The following is an 18,607-nucleotide window of genomic DNA, read 5'->3' on the forward strand; positions in this document are numbered from 1 at the left end:
GTCCAGAGGGGCTGCTGGTCCTGGGAATAAGGGGGTCAGTTGGCTGAAGTCTGCTCAGCTTTAGGGGCCAGTAACTGTGTGAGGGGAAGAGGGCAGAAGGAGCTAAGAGAGCCTCCCCTCCAGCTCCTGGCCATAGAGACTGTCCTCAACCCAAGGAGGCCTCTGGACTAGCCCAAGCTAACTGTGGGAAGCTGTGGGAACGCTCGCCAAGTGGGGAGAATCCCCTGCTCCCTGGGCTGGGGCTGGTGGGGGTGGGGCAGGGGTGGGACAGGACCACCTGCCTTTGATGGGGTAAGGAAGGCACCCAGCAGGCAGCAACCAACCCCAGGGGAGCACGGCTGTGCTTCCAGGAGAGCAGCCTGGGGAGGAATGGTAGGCTCTGAAAGCTCACTCCCTGCCCCTCCACCCCCAGCACGGAGGCCCTGGCCAGGGTCCAGCCTCCCTGACCCTCTGCCCCCAGTTCTCCTTCTCACCTCCTACCTCTCACAACCTCTAGTTCAGTCACCCAGCCCACCCACACCCAGTGCAAACATCCTTGCGAAGGTCCCTCTCATGGCCACGGTGAGATTCACCTTCCCTTTTTTTTTTTTTTAAGATTTTATTTATTTATTTGACAGACAGAGAACACAAATAGGCAGAGAGGCAGGCAGAGAGAGAGGAGGAAGCAGGTTCCCTGTTGAGCAGAGCGCCCGATGTGGGGCTAGATCCCAGGACTCTGGGATCATGACCTGAGCTGAAGGCAGAGGCTTTAACCCACTGAGCCACCCAGGCACCCCGAGATTCACCTTCTAAATGGGGGCCAGATGAGATGATTGGTGAATTAGAGGACATGACTTAGAGGAGTTCCTCCAGCAAAGATTAGAATACCCTAAATAAAAGTGAGGTTGGTTTCTCCCACATCCATTAGCTGTCATGATCCCTCCATGTGCCTACATGGCTATCTTTATGTTTCCATCTCCAGCTTTTACACCCATTGCTGTAACCTTCCGGCATGGACTTTGCCCCAGAGGGACACTCCCAGCTTTTTAGTAGCTGGTAGGAGTGGGCAAGGAGGAGCAGAGTTATTGTGGGGCTCCCCACACAGTGAGCACATGGCAGGGGCAACCTCGGGAGGAAGCCTGGCCCTCCTGGGTCTTTCCTGCGGGGCCAAGTAGGTGGGGAGGACTGGTGCAGGACAGAATCATTAGTACAATGGTCAGGGCTACTCCCTAACAGGAATAAAAAAGCCACATCCTCCTAGTCTCCAGCAATGCTGAACCTGGGCGGGGGAGGGAAGGGAGGCAGAGATGGAAGGTGCGGGGGAGGGGAACACAGGCTGCCTTCAGCCTTCGCTCTGCTTTCCCCAAGTTTCAAAAAATGAGAGCGCTTGTCACTTCCTGGAAGGACACAACTGCAAGAGAGCAGTAATCATGACAACAGCAATCTCTAACAATCAGATACTGCAAGCCAGGCAGGGCTCCAAACCCTACATACATGAATTCATTTGATGCTTACAAACAATATCCCCATAAAGTAGGTACTATTATTATCCCACATTTTCCACATTAAAAAATAAAAGTTTTTAAGTAACTTGGCGGGCAGGGGTGAGCAGGAGAAGTGGGGCTGGAGGAAGTCATCTTCTTTGGATTTGGACTGGAGGGGAGTGGGAATGTGATGGGTCGGGGAGGAGGGGAAAAAGGAAGCTGTCCCCAGATAGGGCACCCCTAGATGGGCAGAACAGTGACAGGCCAAAGCAAGACTCACCCAACACTGGAACTAGGGTATAACTTCAGTGTCTCTTGGAGAATGGTGAATGAAGTCCCAACTGGACAGGAAGGGGGCATAGGAGTCCCAAGGCCCCGAGGGTAGAGAGGTGCTGTCGTTAACGGGAGCTGTCCATGGTGTCGGAGAGGCCAGGAAAGAGGTTACCCTCCTCTTACCAGTGTCCACTCTTCTGACCTTCTACAATGCTGCCTCCTCTCGCCAAGGCTCCCTGTGCCAGTCAAGCCAGGAGAGGCCAGAGACGGCTGCTCAGCACAAAGTCCGAGGCCGTTCCTGCTGAGGGTGTGGCTCGATTAACTCTTCCCAGGCCTGGAGCCCCAGAGGGAGATGCTCAGTCACATGAGAAAGCCCCCCTCACACACACACACACACACACTGTAGGTAGGAAAGGGTATCCGGCTGGGCTTAGCTGAAGGGCTCAGGTAGAGTTCTTGCCCCATCCCCACCCCAAATTTGGAAATAAGAGCAGGAGTGGAATTTATAGCCAAGGAAAACTTCCCCAAAAGTCAGGAATTTTATCAAAGAGGAAGGCAGGGCTGGGGTGTCTTCCCTAGCAAAGAAACAGTACTTCTCTCAAACCTACCTATCTTATTGGGAGCCAGAGGGTATTAAGGACATTACTTGGGGAACTAAGCAGACAAAATCCCCAAATTCCCTCCCCTGGAGTCAGCCCCCCACAAACAGACCCAAAGGCTACAGGTAGTGATACCACCTGGCGTTTGTGTACATGTCAGTTTCATGGACTCCCACATGTACCAGTCATCTCCAGGAATCGCATCACCCTCTCAGTTAGGCAGCACAGCTACTCACTCCATTGAAAATGAAAATTAGAGGCAAATACTGAGGTCCCACAGACAATACGTGGCAGAACCAGGAATAGAATAAAGCTCCCTGACCCTAAGTCACCCATAGGGTTCAGCCCAAGTTTTGGTATTTCTGATTTTTAACCTTCTGGAACCTGAATGAGACCCTGAGACGCTGCTTCCCAGCACTAGCCCAGCTGGAAACAGCCGCCTCCAATAGGTAAGAGGCTTACACAATCCTGTTTTCCTGGGTACCCTCTCAGCCACCCAGGAAAATTCCTCAACAACAGGCTCCGTCTGCCCACCATCCTCTCTCCCAGGCATGCACAAAGAGCAAATGGGTCATTACACACACTTAGCTGGAGAGAGACTCGATCCTCCAACTCCCAGGCACAGCTGCTTGGTTCAAGGTCCAAACTCTGCTGCTCTCACAGAAGCAGTCTGCATACGCCAGGCCCATCAGCAGTTCCATTATCAGCCTCCCCGCACATGATTTATTGATCTAGTAGATGTACCCGAAAGGAGAAAAAGGCAAGGTAGAGAGCGAGCAAGCCAAACGGAAGTGCCATCAGCACACTATCCCAAGTGTATGTGGACCACAGACCCCCTCTTTTCTGTGGAGGAAACAGAGCTAGGGTGAGAAGCCACTTTCCCACGGTGAGATCCCGGCAACCTCGGTCTGGAATCCAGGTCTCTGTTCTCCAGGCCAGGAATCTGCAGCTGCCCACAGTGAGGGGTTTATCTGTGTGTCCACCCACTGACCCGTTTTCTGAGTGCCTCCTACTTGCTCCATGACAGAAGGCATCACACAACGGCATCAACATCACGGCTGGGGTGACCAACCATCCTCGTTTGTCTGGGACCTACTGCGAGTCCTTTAAACGTGGGAACTTGAAAACTAAAACTAGGAAGGTTCTGGCCACACTGGGATGAATGGGTCACTCTAAATTGATGAGGTATGAATACACTTCCAAGTCCGTGGGGATTTCAAAATCTGTCAAAGCATTCCTGGGGTGATGGAGAGGAGGTGGCCTGGGGGATGCAGGACTGGGATCTGATCCCCAGGCAAAATTCAAGTAACTGGAGCTGCTGGTTTTCCTCCACAGCGATTGTGAAACCCCCTTCCTCTTCTCTCCATTAACATTTCTAGTCTGTATAAGGAGCATGAGGGAACTCTGGGGGCGATGGAAAAGCTCTATATCATGACTACGGTAGTGGTTACACAACTGTCAATTAACTCCTTTTGTCAAAAGTCAGCAAAACCTAAACCGAATTTTATTGTATATAAATGATATTTCAATAGAGCTGGCAAAAAGAAAAAAAAAAAGAAACAATTCTAGATCCTTTAGCGCTGATTACTGGCAGGGCTGGGAAGGCAGTAATCTGATTGAACTAATTCATACGTGGAAGTCCTCCCAAGGCTATTCATTTTTAAAAGATGCTACACAATAAAAACAGAAGTTTTCAGATATGGTGAAGACGTTTGGTGGTAGAGGGTCTTCTTAACTCTCACAAATTATTTGGGGTCCGTAACATTGACTAAATACTTACTGTGTGCCAGACAACAAGCTAAGTGTTTTATATCCTTGCTATTCAAAGTGAGGTCCACCCCACATCTGAATCACCCGGGAGCTTATTAGAAATGCAGAATCTTGGGCCTCAACCCAGACTTATTGTATCAGAAGTCTGCAATTTTTTTTAAAGATTTTATTTATCTATTTGAGAGATAGAGCACAAGCAGGAGGAGAGGCAGAAGCAGACTCCCCAGTGAGCAGGAAGCTGGATATGGGGCTCGATCCAGGGCTGGATATCACGACCTGAGCCAAAGGCAGATGCTTAACCATCTGAGCCATCCAGGCGCCCCTAGAAGTCTGCATTTTAACAAACTTCCCAGATGATACTATGCATGTTCAAGTTTGAGAAGAACTTCTTTACATACTTTATCTTTTTTTTGTCCTTACTAAAACCCTATGGTGTTGCATACCTAGCAATAATGCTTTTTTATTAATTCAATGATTAATAATCACCTCCATCTCTTGTTTACCTAGTATAGTTATAGAAGGGAGAGAAGATGCCATTAGTGTATGTTCATCTACATAAATTTACATATGGTCTCCACCCTGGTTCTTCCTATTTTATGGTCTTTGAAAAACGGACAATAGATTTCCATGTAGCCTAAATAACTGGGAAGAGAGGACACAGGCAGAGAATTAATGCAAATGCTCTAACGGATCCCCCAGAGCAAAGGAAATAGCTAAAACATAAAAGAAAATGGAAGGTACCAGACTCCTCCCATAGAAGCCGGGCCTACACATAATTAAAGTTTTTATTCCATGGCCCCTAATACTCACTGCAGCCCTGACCCCTCTCTCCCTACACAAAGCTCTTGGCAGACATCCCACAGCTGGATCCACGGGTCCATCTCTCATCCCAGCAGAGAAACAAAGGATATTTTTTATTTTTATTTTTTTAAAGATTTTATTTATTCATTTGAACAGATAGAGCATGAGCAGGGGGAAAGGCAGGAGAGGGAGAAGCAGAATCCCTGCTGAGTCAGGAGCCCTAAGCGGGGCTGATCCCAGGACCTGGAGATGATGACCTGAGCTGAAGGCAGACGCTTAACCATTTGAGCCACCCAGGCACCCCACAAAAGATACTTTTTAAAAATAAAGAAGTAGGGATGCCTGGGTGGTTCAGTCAGTTGAGTGTCTGACTCTTGGTTTCGGCTCAGGTCATGATCTCAGGATTGTGACATCGAGCCCCGAGTAGGGGTCTGCCCTCAGCAGGGAATCTGCTAGAGATGCTCCCTCTCCCTTTGCCCCTCCCCCCTGCTCAGGCTTTCTCTCTCTCTCACTCTCAAATAAAAATAAAGAAATCTCTAAAAAAAAAAGAAGAAGAAGAAGAAGAAGAACTAAAATATAATCGGAGTAGCTCCCTGAACTAGGAATGGCCTATACATGTTTTTTCTCTGTGAGACTGCATGGTCATACACCCCGTGACTCCTGCAGGAATAATTCCCCCTTGAGATAGGGCATGCTGGGAAATCATCCAGTCCAAGGATGGAAGCAGACCAAGGCAGACCCAGGGTGGGCAGTGGTGGGTAAGAAAAAAAGGAAAACAGATGGCTTGCAACACCATCTCATCAGAAAGATGAAACTTAGAAGCTAATTGCCTCAAGAGATCCAAGTAAGAAAAGTACACGTTCATTAAGAGAGACTACTACACAGTCTATAAAACTTTATTAAAATTGGGATTACTTATAAACTTGTACAATAAAAATGAAAAAATATATAATAAGACATTGTTATTTTTTCTTACAGAAAAGAGTGAAAATGAGACCCATGGCAAAGAGCCATCCCTGATCGTTTTGTTCTTTTCAAACATTCATGAACATTTGTTTTAAATATAAATGACAAATCTTTTAAAACAACACTAAGGCATTACCCACAGGTTAAAACGTACCTAGGAATTCCTTAGCCCCGCTATTTCACCACCAAGTCCGCAAACATGGGAAACAGAGACCACGGCAGGCTCTAACAGTTTTAACACTCACACTACGAGCTATCTAGTATGCTAACATGATATGAATGTTGCCCATATTGTAGGAGAGTTCACAGAAGACAATTTCACCATTTTCAAGTTACTGTCAAGAGCGTGAAGAGGAAGATGACACACTCAGGCAGGGAATATGGGAGCCCAAAGTCCCAAATGTGGGGGAGGCTGTGTGCCATTCCCACCCCCCTACTAAAGCTGAGTGTTGATGTGGACATGAATCTGCTTTGTCTATTCCTAGCAGGCTCTGGCTCCCATCACATAAGGCACCAAACACCCTTTTCAAGGTAGTAACTGCCTAGAATCTAACTCAACAGCAACTGGGGCCATAAGCTACGTTACCAAGAGATACCACTGGCTCACCATAACTGCATAGGTTTCCTTAAACATAATCATCAATTTCTGCTACATCAAAACATAAACAAAAGGTTTTAGGTCCACCTGCCTTGTGCAAATGGCTATTTTATATGTTTATTACTTGGTTTCAGTGCCTATGTAACATGAAGGCATAATAAATCTGTCAAACTGTCCTCTCCTTGGTTGAGATAAAGTTCTTGGCATTTCAATATATGTTATTATCTCATATGTCAGACCTGAGTCCAAAGGAATACTAGAAGGACATTTAATTTCCTTTCCTCCTACTTCAACTTTCACTACTCAATTCAGAGAAAAGTTATGAGTACACAGCTAAGAACCATTTTTACGCAGGCATCCATCTGAGCCCATCTTTTCTTCTGGAACAAAAAGATTGAGGGCAATTGCATAATCCATTTCCAAGCTTTTTATGGATATCAGAGCCGGGGAGGACTATCTGGCCTATTTGGGTCCTTTCATTCATCAAATCTCTAACGTATATGCCAGTTGGGAACTGAACTGAAGGGAACACGGTCGGTGGAGAGAGGGCTAGGCCCTGGATGGGATGTATCTGCGCCAAATAGAACACTGGAACCCAAAGCCTGTGATCAGCAAAACTCCCTTTGTAACATACATAAAAGTAATAAATCTGGGGGAGAAAATAAACTAGTTTTGGTGGGATTAGGTGGCTGGTAGGACTTCCTTATTAGAAGACATCCAAGTTGCTAAACTTGTTCTTATTTTTGGTGATTGGCTCTGCAGGTCTCGTGAAAGCAATCTGAGTGGGAAAGTGAAGGGGGAAAGGTTTTAGGCCAGCTGGCTCTATATTCCCATTAATGGCAGTCGTGCTCTCCATAACTTGGTCAGATCAATTAGGGGTGATAGATTTCCGATGCTGAAGAGACCCTCAGCCCTGGAGCCAATTTACAGCTTGGTATTTGCAAGCAAGATGCTGACGCTGACGTGGCAGGAGACGTGGCTCCAGTGTCTGTTCACTCCATGGTGAACAATCTGAGGGCAATCTGAGGGCACAAGGAGGCACTGAAGCATCTGGGGCAGGGCCACACGGGCAGGCAGAGCAAGGACACACAGCACACCAAAGGCACCATCGTCCTTCCCAGTCTCAGAGCAGCTGTCACGCTGCGGGACCCACGGTCACCTCCACTGCCTGCAGCTCCGGTCTCCGACTACACACACACACACGCAGAGTAATAAACTGGGTTTGACTATACTCGCCCCAAGTTCAAACTCGGTGAAAAAAAGTGATCTGGAGATGGAAACGAGATTTCATGACGAGTTGAACAAAACAGAAAAAGAGGAGACTCTTTCCCTGCTTCTTAGCGCTTTTTCACCGAGATAAAGATAAGAGGCAGGGCAGGGAAAGTCACCCTGGAGGCAAGCTACCGCCTCCGGAACAAGCTCTCTGGGGGAAGGCACCGAAGTCTCCGGGTGATCCTGAGACCACTTGTACAGATGAATTATTTTTTCAAATTAACTGCTGCTCAAATATGCTGGATCCTGATTTCTATAAATATAGAGCAAAAAATAGTATATCCCAGAGGCCCTAACAGTTCTCTGCAGAGGGATAAAATTTTACCATGTACATAATTTACAAAGGCATTAAGGTTTCCCAGTATAAAGCTCCTTTGCCCTGCAACTTTAACCCACAGCATCTGCCCAAATCCTGCCCTTTCACTTTCACTGTATGTGTATTTGCTGCCAATTGAGGTAGTTGTCACTTTAGGACAGTGTAAAGCTGTGGAAAACACTGGTGGTAATAATCAACTGGCCACCTGGACGAGAGTCTCAGAGCTGACATTTTGGAAGTCAGCACTGAGCCCAGGGCCCGTCGAGATTATCTGCTAAATGGCTAGCCTGAAGGAGTCATTACAGTTTTTTACAAAAATCATCTGCCTTCTCAGTGATCCCGGTGGACCAGGGCACCTGCGGCTGTGCTCCAGCCATCAGTGCCCATATTCCTGGCTAGAGTCGTTATGGCCTCTTCCAAGGTACGGGGGTGAAGATCACCGAGCCAGAACCAACCAAATGACAGAGACTTGGGAATTTGCTCCCTCATAAATGACATTGCTGGTTTATAAGGGTACTTTCCAATGGCAAAAGAATCTGAAACTAATGCCACTGTAATAAAAGGCAGCATGAATCTCTGGTCAGAAATGGAACTGCAAGTAAGTATACTAAGTTCATGGAAAACCGTGTCTGACTCTGAGAGGTGAATGAACATTCGGAGGCATGAAGGTGACCTGGAGGACTATTTCGTGGCAATGCAACTTGTGGCTGCTACATAGCTACAGTTTTATGTTATACCAAGGAAACTTCACAGACAGTCTCAGGGCTTGCAAATTAGCCAGATTATGGGGAGGGAGGGAGCAGAGTACTCGTGGTAAGGAAAGGCTGAAAAGAACAGGTAGCATGGGTAGACAAAGAAAGGAAAAGGAGAGATTCTTGATTCCACAGCAACTCAAAGATATGTGTCCCATTGACAGGAAAAATGGAGGACGCGTAAAAAATTCTCTCAAAAATGATCACTTCCCCCAACTTGCAGGAATAATGCTACAAATGAAGGGGAAGAGAATATAAGAAATGAAATGAACTCTAAATTGTACATACTTCACAGCTGAGGAAATAGACACTTCCTGGAAGGGCAAAGGGGGCTGGAGGAATGGCAAGGAAAGAATGCAAATGTCTTAAGATAGAATTAAAACTTAAATATAATAAAATCCTGACAGACCTCCCCTACAGAAGAGTTCACAGGCATGTTCCTAAAAACAAGCAAGACTTAGAATATCATATGTGTGAGAACTAATTCAAACCCCAACAGAATAATTCTGGGGCTTTAATGGCTGACCCATACTAACAAACATGTAGGGGCCCATGGGCTTGTCAATCCGGAGTACTCCCTGGTTCTGGAACATGAATTTGTGACATTTAAAAAAATATATTCATCTCAAAAGCAAGACAGAAATAAAAATCTATATTCCTCTTAAAACAGCAAAAACAAGGATTATTCTAAAGTCACTGAAAGAAAAGCAGAAGTGAAGGAGGCTCAGATTTGTGGATTTCTCTCTGGAAGACACAGACACAAAGAGTTACCACACATGTAACACAGTTCTCACTTTTGAGTGCCAGCTGTGGCGGCAGAAACGCCACCATCGAGTCAATCTTTAAAAGGAGCTAGAACGCCATGCTAGCTGTGGTCATACGGTTTTTTGTTTTTGAAACATAAACATGGGAAGCATTGAAAGCATTCACTGCTTTATCCATTCTCCCTCAGAGATCCCACGGAGACCACCAAGACCATTTCCAGAGGGAGGCCTACTTCGGCTTCTAATTTCAGTGGGAGAAGTTTTGCACTATCTCACCCTGTTTCAAGGAGTTGAGAAGCAATGGTGCACACATGCAACATGGACCACTGAGGTGCCAAGCCAGTCCATATAAAAATACGAACCACCACCTAAGTCAGGAGGTGATCTGTTGTGTGATAGCAGGATACCGAAAATCTGAGTCCTCCTCCTCAGCGGATGTCTCCTCATAGATTTCATCCTCAGCAATGATGCTCCCTAATCCATATTCCTGCTCATGGACAGAAACCTCATTTGGTGTGAGGTGAGAAGAACCTTCCACAAAGTCAGCAAATCTGGAAGAGAGAAGATAATACTCATTAAGAACCTGCCTTCTGTCCTTTCTGGTTTTCTTTCAAAATAAGAACGAAGTGAAACCCTCCATATACTCACAGCTCAAATTTTACAGAGCCTGCCTTACTCCGGCAGGGAAGCAGACCAAAAGCAAGAAATAAGGAGAAAAGGAAAGCTGGGGTCAGAGGCCAACATCCCATGAAACCCTATCCTGCTTAATAAGCACTAGCCTATCCTTTTAGTTAGGAAAGTGCTAAGGTTCCTTTAGTCATCTGTAATCCTGATAAGAGAAGATTATGGGGCATTACACATTTATTCACGTTTATGGCCCTATAAACTTTATGCCACCAGGATTCCAAATTGAAGCTTCACATACTCATCAGTACAGTGGTGCCCAAGTAAAAAGGGAACACCCCACCCTCCACCTCACCAAAAAAAAAAAAAAAAAAAAAAAAAAAAAAAAAAAAAAAAAACCACTCAGAGAGCAATGTAAAACTATCACATGGGAAACTTAATATGGTGCTGGAGTCTTCTCCTCTCAATGCTGCCATCAAATCTAGAGTAGACGGTTCCTTGAGGAAGCAGAAAACAGGCTACTGCTTAACATATGATGATACATTTATCTTTCTCCCAACTACCCCTCGATGAGCAGGAAAACAAAGCTATGAATACAAAATGTTTATCTAGAAGTATGATCTCTGTTAAAACTCAAGGTCACAATCACCCTGATAGATTCCTGGCATAGATGGCCAAGAGTTTACCTCTTTGGAGACTGGATTCGAGAAACAGTCTTCCAAGCAGAGCAGTCTGGACTGTTACAATATTCTCGAAGCTCCTCTAAAGCCTTTCGGGTCTCCACTTCTCCTTGTATCCGATATTCTTCTTCTGTCAGGAGACGAGGGGGGACAGTCTTTTCTGCTGCCTTACACATCTTTCTGTGCTCACCAAAATAACATCATGAATCATTAATCAGTAATTTCTATCCAGCCTGCCCTCTAGCTTCCTTCAGTGTGCCAAGTATACAGGAGAGAGCCTGGACATTAAGAGTCATCACCCCACCTTTCTTCTAGAGACATCTTTACCTATAACATACTCCTGACGTGTTAGACTAGGAATGACAAGTCAGAGTAATCAATAGTACTCACTAATTTTCCTAAAAACGATAGACAAAATATTTGGAAAGTAGAAAAATGACAAGAAAATGGTATAAGATTGTGGTCCATTAACTTGAGATTCCCCAAACTGATGGCATCACCTTGACTATGTATAACAGAACCACCACTGACCACCTCAGGATCTATGACCACTCCATGTTCACTGTGCAAGACGATAACACGCTTTGAACTATATCTTAAGACTAGAACTCTCCAAGCAATCTGAGAGCCAGTATGAAATAATCCGGAACCAGGTGACCAGAGGCATGTGGTATAAAAGTGCTATGCTTTGCACCACCTAGTGGTAACAGGAACACATGACACTTTACTGGATGCTTTTATTTTAGATAAAAGGAAGAAAATAAAATGAGAAAAATGCCTTGAGAGAGTCTAAAAAGAAAGACTTGGAAGGAACAAAAGCAGAAACATAATAAGATCAATTTCCATGAACAAAGAGGCTCCCAGGTCAACGTCTCTGTACCCTTTTGCTGCAACTGCATCCCACATGGTGTGTTTCAATACAAAGTTATATTGCGTTTCGGTCACCTGTAGGTGATGAACAGCCACTGAATAGGGTACTCCAGGTTCTTAGTACACAGTGCAATGATGATAACGGCAAGGGCAATATGTGGTATCTGGATACCGGAATACATGAAAAATACGCCCATCAGCTGCAAGGTCCAGGTCAGCAGGTTGATGCTCCGCTCATTCTCCAAGGGCCCGTATTTGTAACAGACTGCAAAACTTATGAATCCGACTGTGAAGACATAGCCTAAGAGAAGAGTTATCAGAAAAACATTCTTTCTGATCTATAACTGGTACAAATAATTTGTGCGGGGAGCAGCAATGCATTCGCTATATGGCGCCTACTGAACTAGGAAAATGGATAAGATCTTTACCCAGGATTCACGCTTTTTTCACTACTCAAACATATTTATCTCTTGAAGTGTCTACTCTTTCTATTGTTTCCAAATTTATCTGGTTCAAATGGAGGATTAAAGCTACATGTTGAACAACGCTAGAACAGTCTGTTTAAAAAAGCCTAATATATGAAAATCCAGATTAATCACCTCTCAAAAGATAGATTAAGGGTTATCAACTGTATAACCAAAGGATCTTCACTTCATAGAAAAATTCACTGCAGAGTCCTTTGCTTCTTAAGGTCTTCAAGTGCATTTAAAATATGATACTATTAATAAAGTCAATTTATAACTTTTCAGAAAGATGCCTATTGTGTAAAGAGAGGTATACTTATAAAAACCAACCAGTTAAAGTCTATTCCCTGGCAGCACCATTTTCATTTAATGTGAGGGCTACACAGGGTTAGAAATAAAGCAAAGAACTATGATTCTTAAAGATTAATAAAAGGCCATGGACTGTAAGCAGGCAACATCTTTTCAGGATCAAATGAACTAAAACAACCTATAAACATATAAAAAGGAAAGCAAAACCGACAACACTTACTTAAAAGATACTGCCAGTAACACCTCCAGATCTCTTGTAAATTTTTTAAAACTAGCTGAATGAGGTACAGAGAAAAGGACCAGCCTCCCACCAGGATGACGTAAATGGGACTTTTCTAAGACAGAGTAGAAGTGAAAACAAAAAGTTACAACAGGCTTTTCATACATAAAAGCAGCAAAATGGAACTACGATTTTTAAAAAATTCAACCTACTGAAAATGCACAAAAACCACATCCCTTAAGACGACATCCTTTATATTTAAGATGGTACAGTGTACAAAGACCACTGGGAAAACGAGGTGCTAAATAACTTAAAAGCCTGGCTATGTAATCAGCAAACAGGAAGGAGACTTTAATTCCCCACTGTGCACAGGATTTTAAATAAGAAGGGGGAGTTTGTACGCAATCAGACTCCAAGTTTCATCATGGAAAGTAGCTTTCTGAATCAAGGAAAAGATCAGTGAAAAAGGACATTAACTTATCAGCCACAAATGCAAATTTTCAGTGCTGTAAGATTATCCAAGAAAACAGTCCCTCAACTTTCCAAGTTCCTCCTGACTGCAGATGAGGATTCTGCTACTTACCTTGGGCATGAACTTGGACAGTACGAAAATGACGATTAGTAGAGAGGCCGCAATTCCCACACTCATCCCAGTGGAATAGTAGAAAATTTGGCTTCTGCAGAGAGAAACACTACTTCATGACTATGTGTGCAGTCTTCACACATGGCATTGTTTGAACAAGAACAAGTAACCCAGGGGCGCCTGGGTGGCTCAGTGGGTTGGGCCTCTGCCTTCGGCTCAGGTCATGATCTCAGGGTCCTGGAATCGAGCCCCGCTTCAGGCTTTCTGCTCAGCGGGGAGCCTGCCTCCCCCTCTCCCTCTGCCTGCCTCTCTGCCTACTTGTGATCTCTCTCTCTGTCAAATAAATAAATAAAATCTTTAAAGAAAAAGAACAAGTAACCCAGCTGAAAGACAGAAAAAAGCTATCAGATGAGAGCAGGTGTATGTCTAAATCTTGAGGTCTGAACACTGACGGGACTGGGACAATGCGGTTGCTGCCGGCTCAGGAGGATGGGTATCAGTAAGACCCCTCAAACATATGCTGACAATAAGCCTCTGCTTGGTGCACAATCCCATCGCAGCATCTCTCCCAACCCAGTTTTAAGGAGAATCTTTCTTCTAAGGAACTGCCCAGCTTCACTGGGGAAAAAGAAGGTACAAGGACACTGCCTGAGTGGACACTGGAAACTGGAACTGGACTGACTGCCCAGAAAGATAAACGTCTTTCTAGGCCAGAAGCAGGGCCTAGAATAGAGAGTTCCGGCTCCTACGCCGGGCTCTTCCTGCCAGGCATTCCTCCCTCACTGTGAGTTTCTCTCAGGATCCCCAAAATAAGGAACCACTTCTACCTATCTCACTCCAGCCCAACTTCAAACTCTGATGGGTAGCTTTCATTCATTATTCCACAAATATTCTTTTTACTTTTGTACAAAGTTAATGTCGATTCTACATTTGTTCAATGTTTAGTTACCTGTGTTTTCTTCTTATTTGTACATGTCAGTTTTACCTAGCTTAGCTGGGAGGTTCCTAAAAACAGGAAATGCATAAGTGGTTGGTGTTTGTTCCTTTACCTCTGAATGGCATGAAACTCACCAACACATGGCCCTGGAAAAAGGAGGACTTAACATGTTATTCCAAATGGTGGAAAGGGTGGTGATGTATTGGCTAAATCCCATCACATGATGGCTCAACCTAAAAGGAGACTTTCATTCTTGCCAATCTTGTTCAATATAAGAAAAAAGCAAAAATTGTAACATGTATTAAAGTATTTAAAGATTTTTTTTCCCAAGCAGGGAATGGCCTAGCCATAAAGCTCATGGAAAAGGGAAGGGCAGCTCTTTCCCCATGATAAAAGTGAAGCAGGGTGGGTCTAAGTCTCGTCATTCTGCACTCCAACCTTGGAACCTACCTGCTCAGCAAATCTCCACAAAAAAATAGCATAAGTCCAAGGAGGAAAATGAAGAAGAGTTTGGGGTCAAATCCTGAAACAAATAAAGACTTCTGTTTGATCGGGAAAATAAAGAGTATAAAGGATTATAGAATGAAAGACAATGTTGGCATTATAGGTCAGCTAATAAAGTACAACTGACCCTTGAACAACATGGGTTTGAATTGCACGGGTCCACTTATATACAGACTTTTTCTGACAAATACACCACAGTACTGTAAATGCATTTTCTCTTCCTGTGGCTTCTTAGTAACATTTTCTTTTCTCTAGCTTACTTCATAGTAAGAATACAGCACATAATATGTATAACATATAAAATATGAATTAATTAAATTGACTGTTTATGTTATCAGTGAGTCTTCCTGTCAACAGTAGGTTATTAATAATGACGTTTTGGGGAGTCAAAAGTTATATGCAGATCTTTGACTGACGGGGTGGAGTAAATCAGCCAGCATCCCAACACCGTACCGTTCAGGGGTTAACTATAAACACAAACAACCTACCTAAACGCCATTGTAAATGCCACACAAAGCCTGGGAACCCTTCCAAACAGGAAATATAAGTAGGTCTCTGTCTAACCTCTACTTTTTTGGAGATCTTATTATTTTTTTGGTTACCTATGCCAAGGCTAAAAGAAACTAGGCTTTGCTTCAGATAGAGCTAGGCCTAATGCTCTCAGCACTTCATGCAATTGCCCACAAGGGGTCTCTACCACTCCGGCTTTCACTCAAAAGTCTCCCTCGGGTTCCGATTCAGCAGATTTGCCTAGAACTTTGGGTCTGGGCCTTCTGTTGTTCTCTAACTGGCTGCTTTTCTTGCCCAACACCACCACCTACTTCCTTCTGCTACAGAAGCACTGTGTTGGAAAAGCCTACACTCAAACACATCTCACCCAGGACCAGGGGGCGCCCCCGAGCAGAGGCCTCTCGGTGGCATACCAGACACTCCCACAGCGTTCACATTCAAGTGCTCTGAGTCTCAGGGAGGCCCTCAAACAGAACAGGAGCAAGAAGAATCAGTACATGTGAAAGGGGCACAAAAACAAACAAACAACAAAACAAAACAAACAAAAAAAAACCCCCAAAAGGTAAATTCTATACAAGCAAAAAAGCCTGTGGAACCATAGGGCAGTTAGAAGAGCACAACCTATTTTGTAGCAAAACCCAGGGATGTTTCTGCTATTCACAACATCCCAGGACCCTCGGTAGTAACCAAGGAGAGACCAAAAGTCAGAAAGTTCAACAGGATACTTATTCTAGTCCTCTGTGAAGCCTTCTCATACATATTCAGAAAAGGGAAAACTTCTCCCGGTTCCACTGAATAAGGCTTCAACTGCAGTGATTTTCATAGTTTCTTACGGTTCCACAAATCCTTTTTACTTGTGAAATATTCATATTCAGTTCTGCTTGCCTTCAGTTTTTATTATTTAACGACTCAGGTCTTCAAATATAGGTCTTTATATCCAGGACACCTAGCTTTGTCTAGGAGTGCCCAGAGAGCAGGAATAAATGTGTCTCACCCTGAAGAACACTAAGCATATCAGCTCAGGGCCACTGGAAGTATTAGGACACAAGTCTTCACAAACCTACATACGGAGGTACTCCGAACCACCTAGGTGAGGTCTTTATTCTAAGTCTAAAAGGTTGTATGTGGGAGAGAGACTCTCTTAACTGTTTGGAACAGTGGTATACTCAGGTTATGATCAGAATCAAAAGGGAGTTGTCTTGAGCTAACTTCTCTGTCTCACTAGTTACACTCTCCAAAGCCCTTTTCACGATAGAATCCACCAGAAAAACAGAGGAAAGACTTACTCCGGGTCACAGTGACATTGTACTGGGTGTCTTCCTCTATAATCTCAACTTTGAGGCAGGTTTTTGGGCTGTATAGACCCACGTTTACATAGGTGTCATTCAATTTCTCTTTTAAAAAGGAGGAAAAAAAGTTCCAGATACTAAACTGCTCTAACTCCTTCAGTTTCTCTTCATTCTCCACCTGGGTGACTCGTACCAGTTTGGAACTATTTACCCGGATCTGTAACACAAGTAAAACCAGCATGAGAAAGAAGTAGGAACTTCAAATTTTCATAAATACAAACTTAAAAAACCTTTAGAGTAAATAGCTAAATCAGTAATAGTGCCATTTTTCCACAAGGCTTATAAGATATATAGAGATGCAACAGCTCAAATATAATTGTGCAAATAACATTGCACATAGCACACAGGGGCAGCTGTTAGAATGTCTTGTTGTTAACATGATCTGAATCTACTATTAAGCAGAACAACACAGGAGGAAAAAAGACTTCCGAGCTGAGTTAGCCCTATAGCTATTTATGAAAGATCATACAAAACAAGGCTCTAGAATATTAAGAAAATTGCCAGGCAGAAACAGCCCCAGAACACTGAAAATGTTTCCCATAATGACAGGCTGAGAAATTCAACCCTTTGTCACAAATCACTGATTATGGGTAAATGTTGGTTATAATGTGTCTCAGATGGAATATGATCTTTATATCAGACAATAAAAAAAAGAAAATTTAAAAAACCCACAAGCCCACCCTTAGGTTTCTGATGTGAACAACAAACGCTCTTATCAGTAACTATGCTTACAGCAGCAGCGTTTCCAAAAGGACTCATTTTGTTCAATCATTATTACAGCCAGACGTTCTCGCTTGCCAGGTGGCTTAATAGTGTTATGAAATAAATGAAACCAAAGCCATTCTATCAAGGGAAAACTTCAGGCATGGGGTTTACGAAACATTTCGTGTTGAATCAAAATAGAATAAGAACAGCAAGGCAAGAGTTTACATCCTGACAGGCATGCGACAGTTTCCAGGCCAAAGAAGGCATAAGGCCTGGCGGGGGGTGGGGCGTGCGTGTGTGTTCATGTACGCATGTACATGTGTGTGTGCGCGCGCGCACGGGTGTGTATGCAAGGAGATAGAGGACAAGAAGGAAGCTTCTTCGGGAAAAAGAGGAAGGAAGGTTACCTCAGGGTCAAGTATTATAAGCTACTTAAAGGAACAGAGACAGAGAGGGGAAAAAAGTATAAATGCTTACTGATGAAAACCCAATTCAGGATAATCTGAACCCTACACCAAGGTTGCTGATAGGGGACAATGTATCAAAGTACTCACTAATCACATACAGACAAGATACTCACAGAAGCTGCCCCAGTCAGGGGCCTCCAAATTATTACCTGTATCCGTGTCCACACATCATGCCACTTTGGGATAAGCACATTTTTATAACAGAATTGTTGCCTGTGATTCGAATTATGAACTTTGGATTCCTGAAGCATGACCACGCCTGCATTGATTCCGGCTTTATGAAAAGAAAGAAAACAAGAACTGAGTATAACAGAACAAGTTAATAGCTACAATTCATTCCATAAAAAAAGAGCCTGACCACTGTTTTTGTTTCTTTTTTCATTTTTTTAAAGTTTTTTTATTTATTTTTTTGAGAGAGAGAGAGATCACAAGTAGGCAGAGAGGCAGGCGGGGGTGTGGGGGAAGCAGGCTCCCTGCCGAGCAGGGAGCCCAATGTGGGGCTCGATCCCAGGACCTTGGGATCATAACCTGAGCCGAAGGCAAGGCTTTAACCCACTGAGCCACCCAGGCACCCCAATGTTTTCTTTTTTTAATTCAAGTAGAGTAGACACACAATGTTACATTAGTATCAGGTGCACAACACAGTGAATTCTTCAAGTCTATCCCTTATGCTGTGCTCACAAGTGTAGCTACCACCTGTTACCAGGCAATGCTGTTACAATACTGACCACTGACCACTTTCCCAAAATTGGGGTTAAAATGTGAGGGACTAAGAAACAAGAAAGCTGAAATGAGAGAAGAAATTAGATAT

At 44.0% G+C, this 18,607-nt stretch overlaps 1 protein-coding gene across 1 annotated transcript; it reads right to left on the bottom strand.

The window, feature by feature from the left end:
* Window positions 1-9,441: 9,441 nt before the first annotated feature.
* Window positions 9,442-18,064, bottom strand: NEMP1 (nuclear envelope integral membrane protein 1). The gene is made up of 8 exons (XM_080811509.1): window positions 17,946-18,064; window positions 16,562-16,781; window positions 14,712-14,784; window positions 13,325-13,418; window positions 12,742-12,856; window positions 11,824-12,049; window positions 10,885-11,058; window positions 9,442-10,125 (listed from the first exon to the last, which is right to left on the bottom strand). Exons 1-8 carry the CDS (start codon window positions 18,045-18,047, stop codon window positions 9,948-9,950), a joined length of 1,182 nt encoding a protein of 393 aa, XP_080667635.1. The 5' UTR covers window positions 18,048-18,064; the 3' UTR covers window positions 9,442-9,947.
* Window positions 18,065-18,607: the final 543 nt, after the last annotated feature.

Source organism: Martes martes (genome assembly GCF_963455335.1).
Source record: "Martes martes genome assembly, chromosome: 8".
Classification (NCBI taxonomy): Eukaryota; Metazoa; Chordata; class Mammalia; order Carnivora; family Mustelidae; genus Martes; species Martes martes.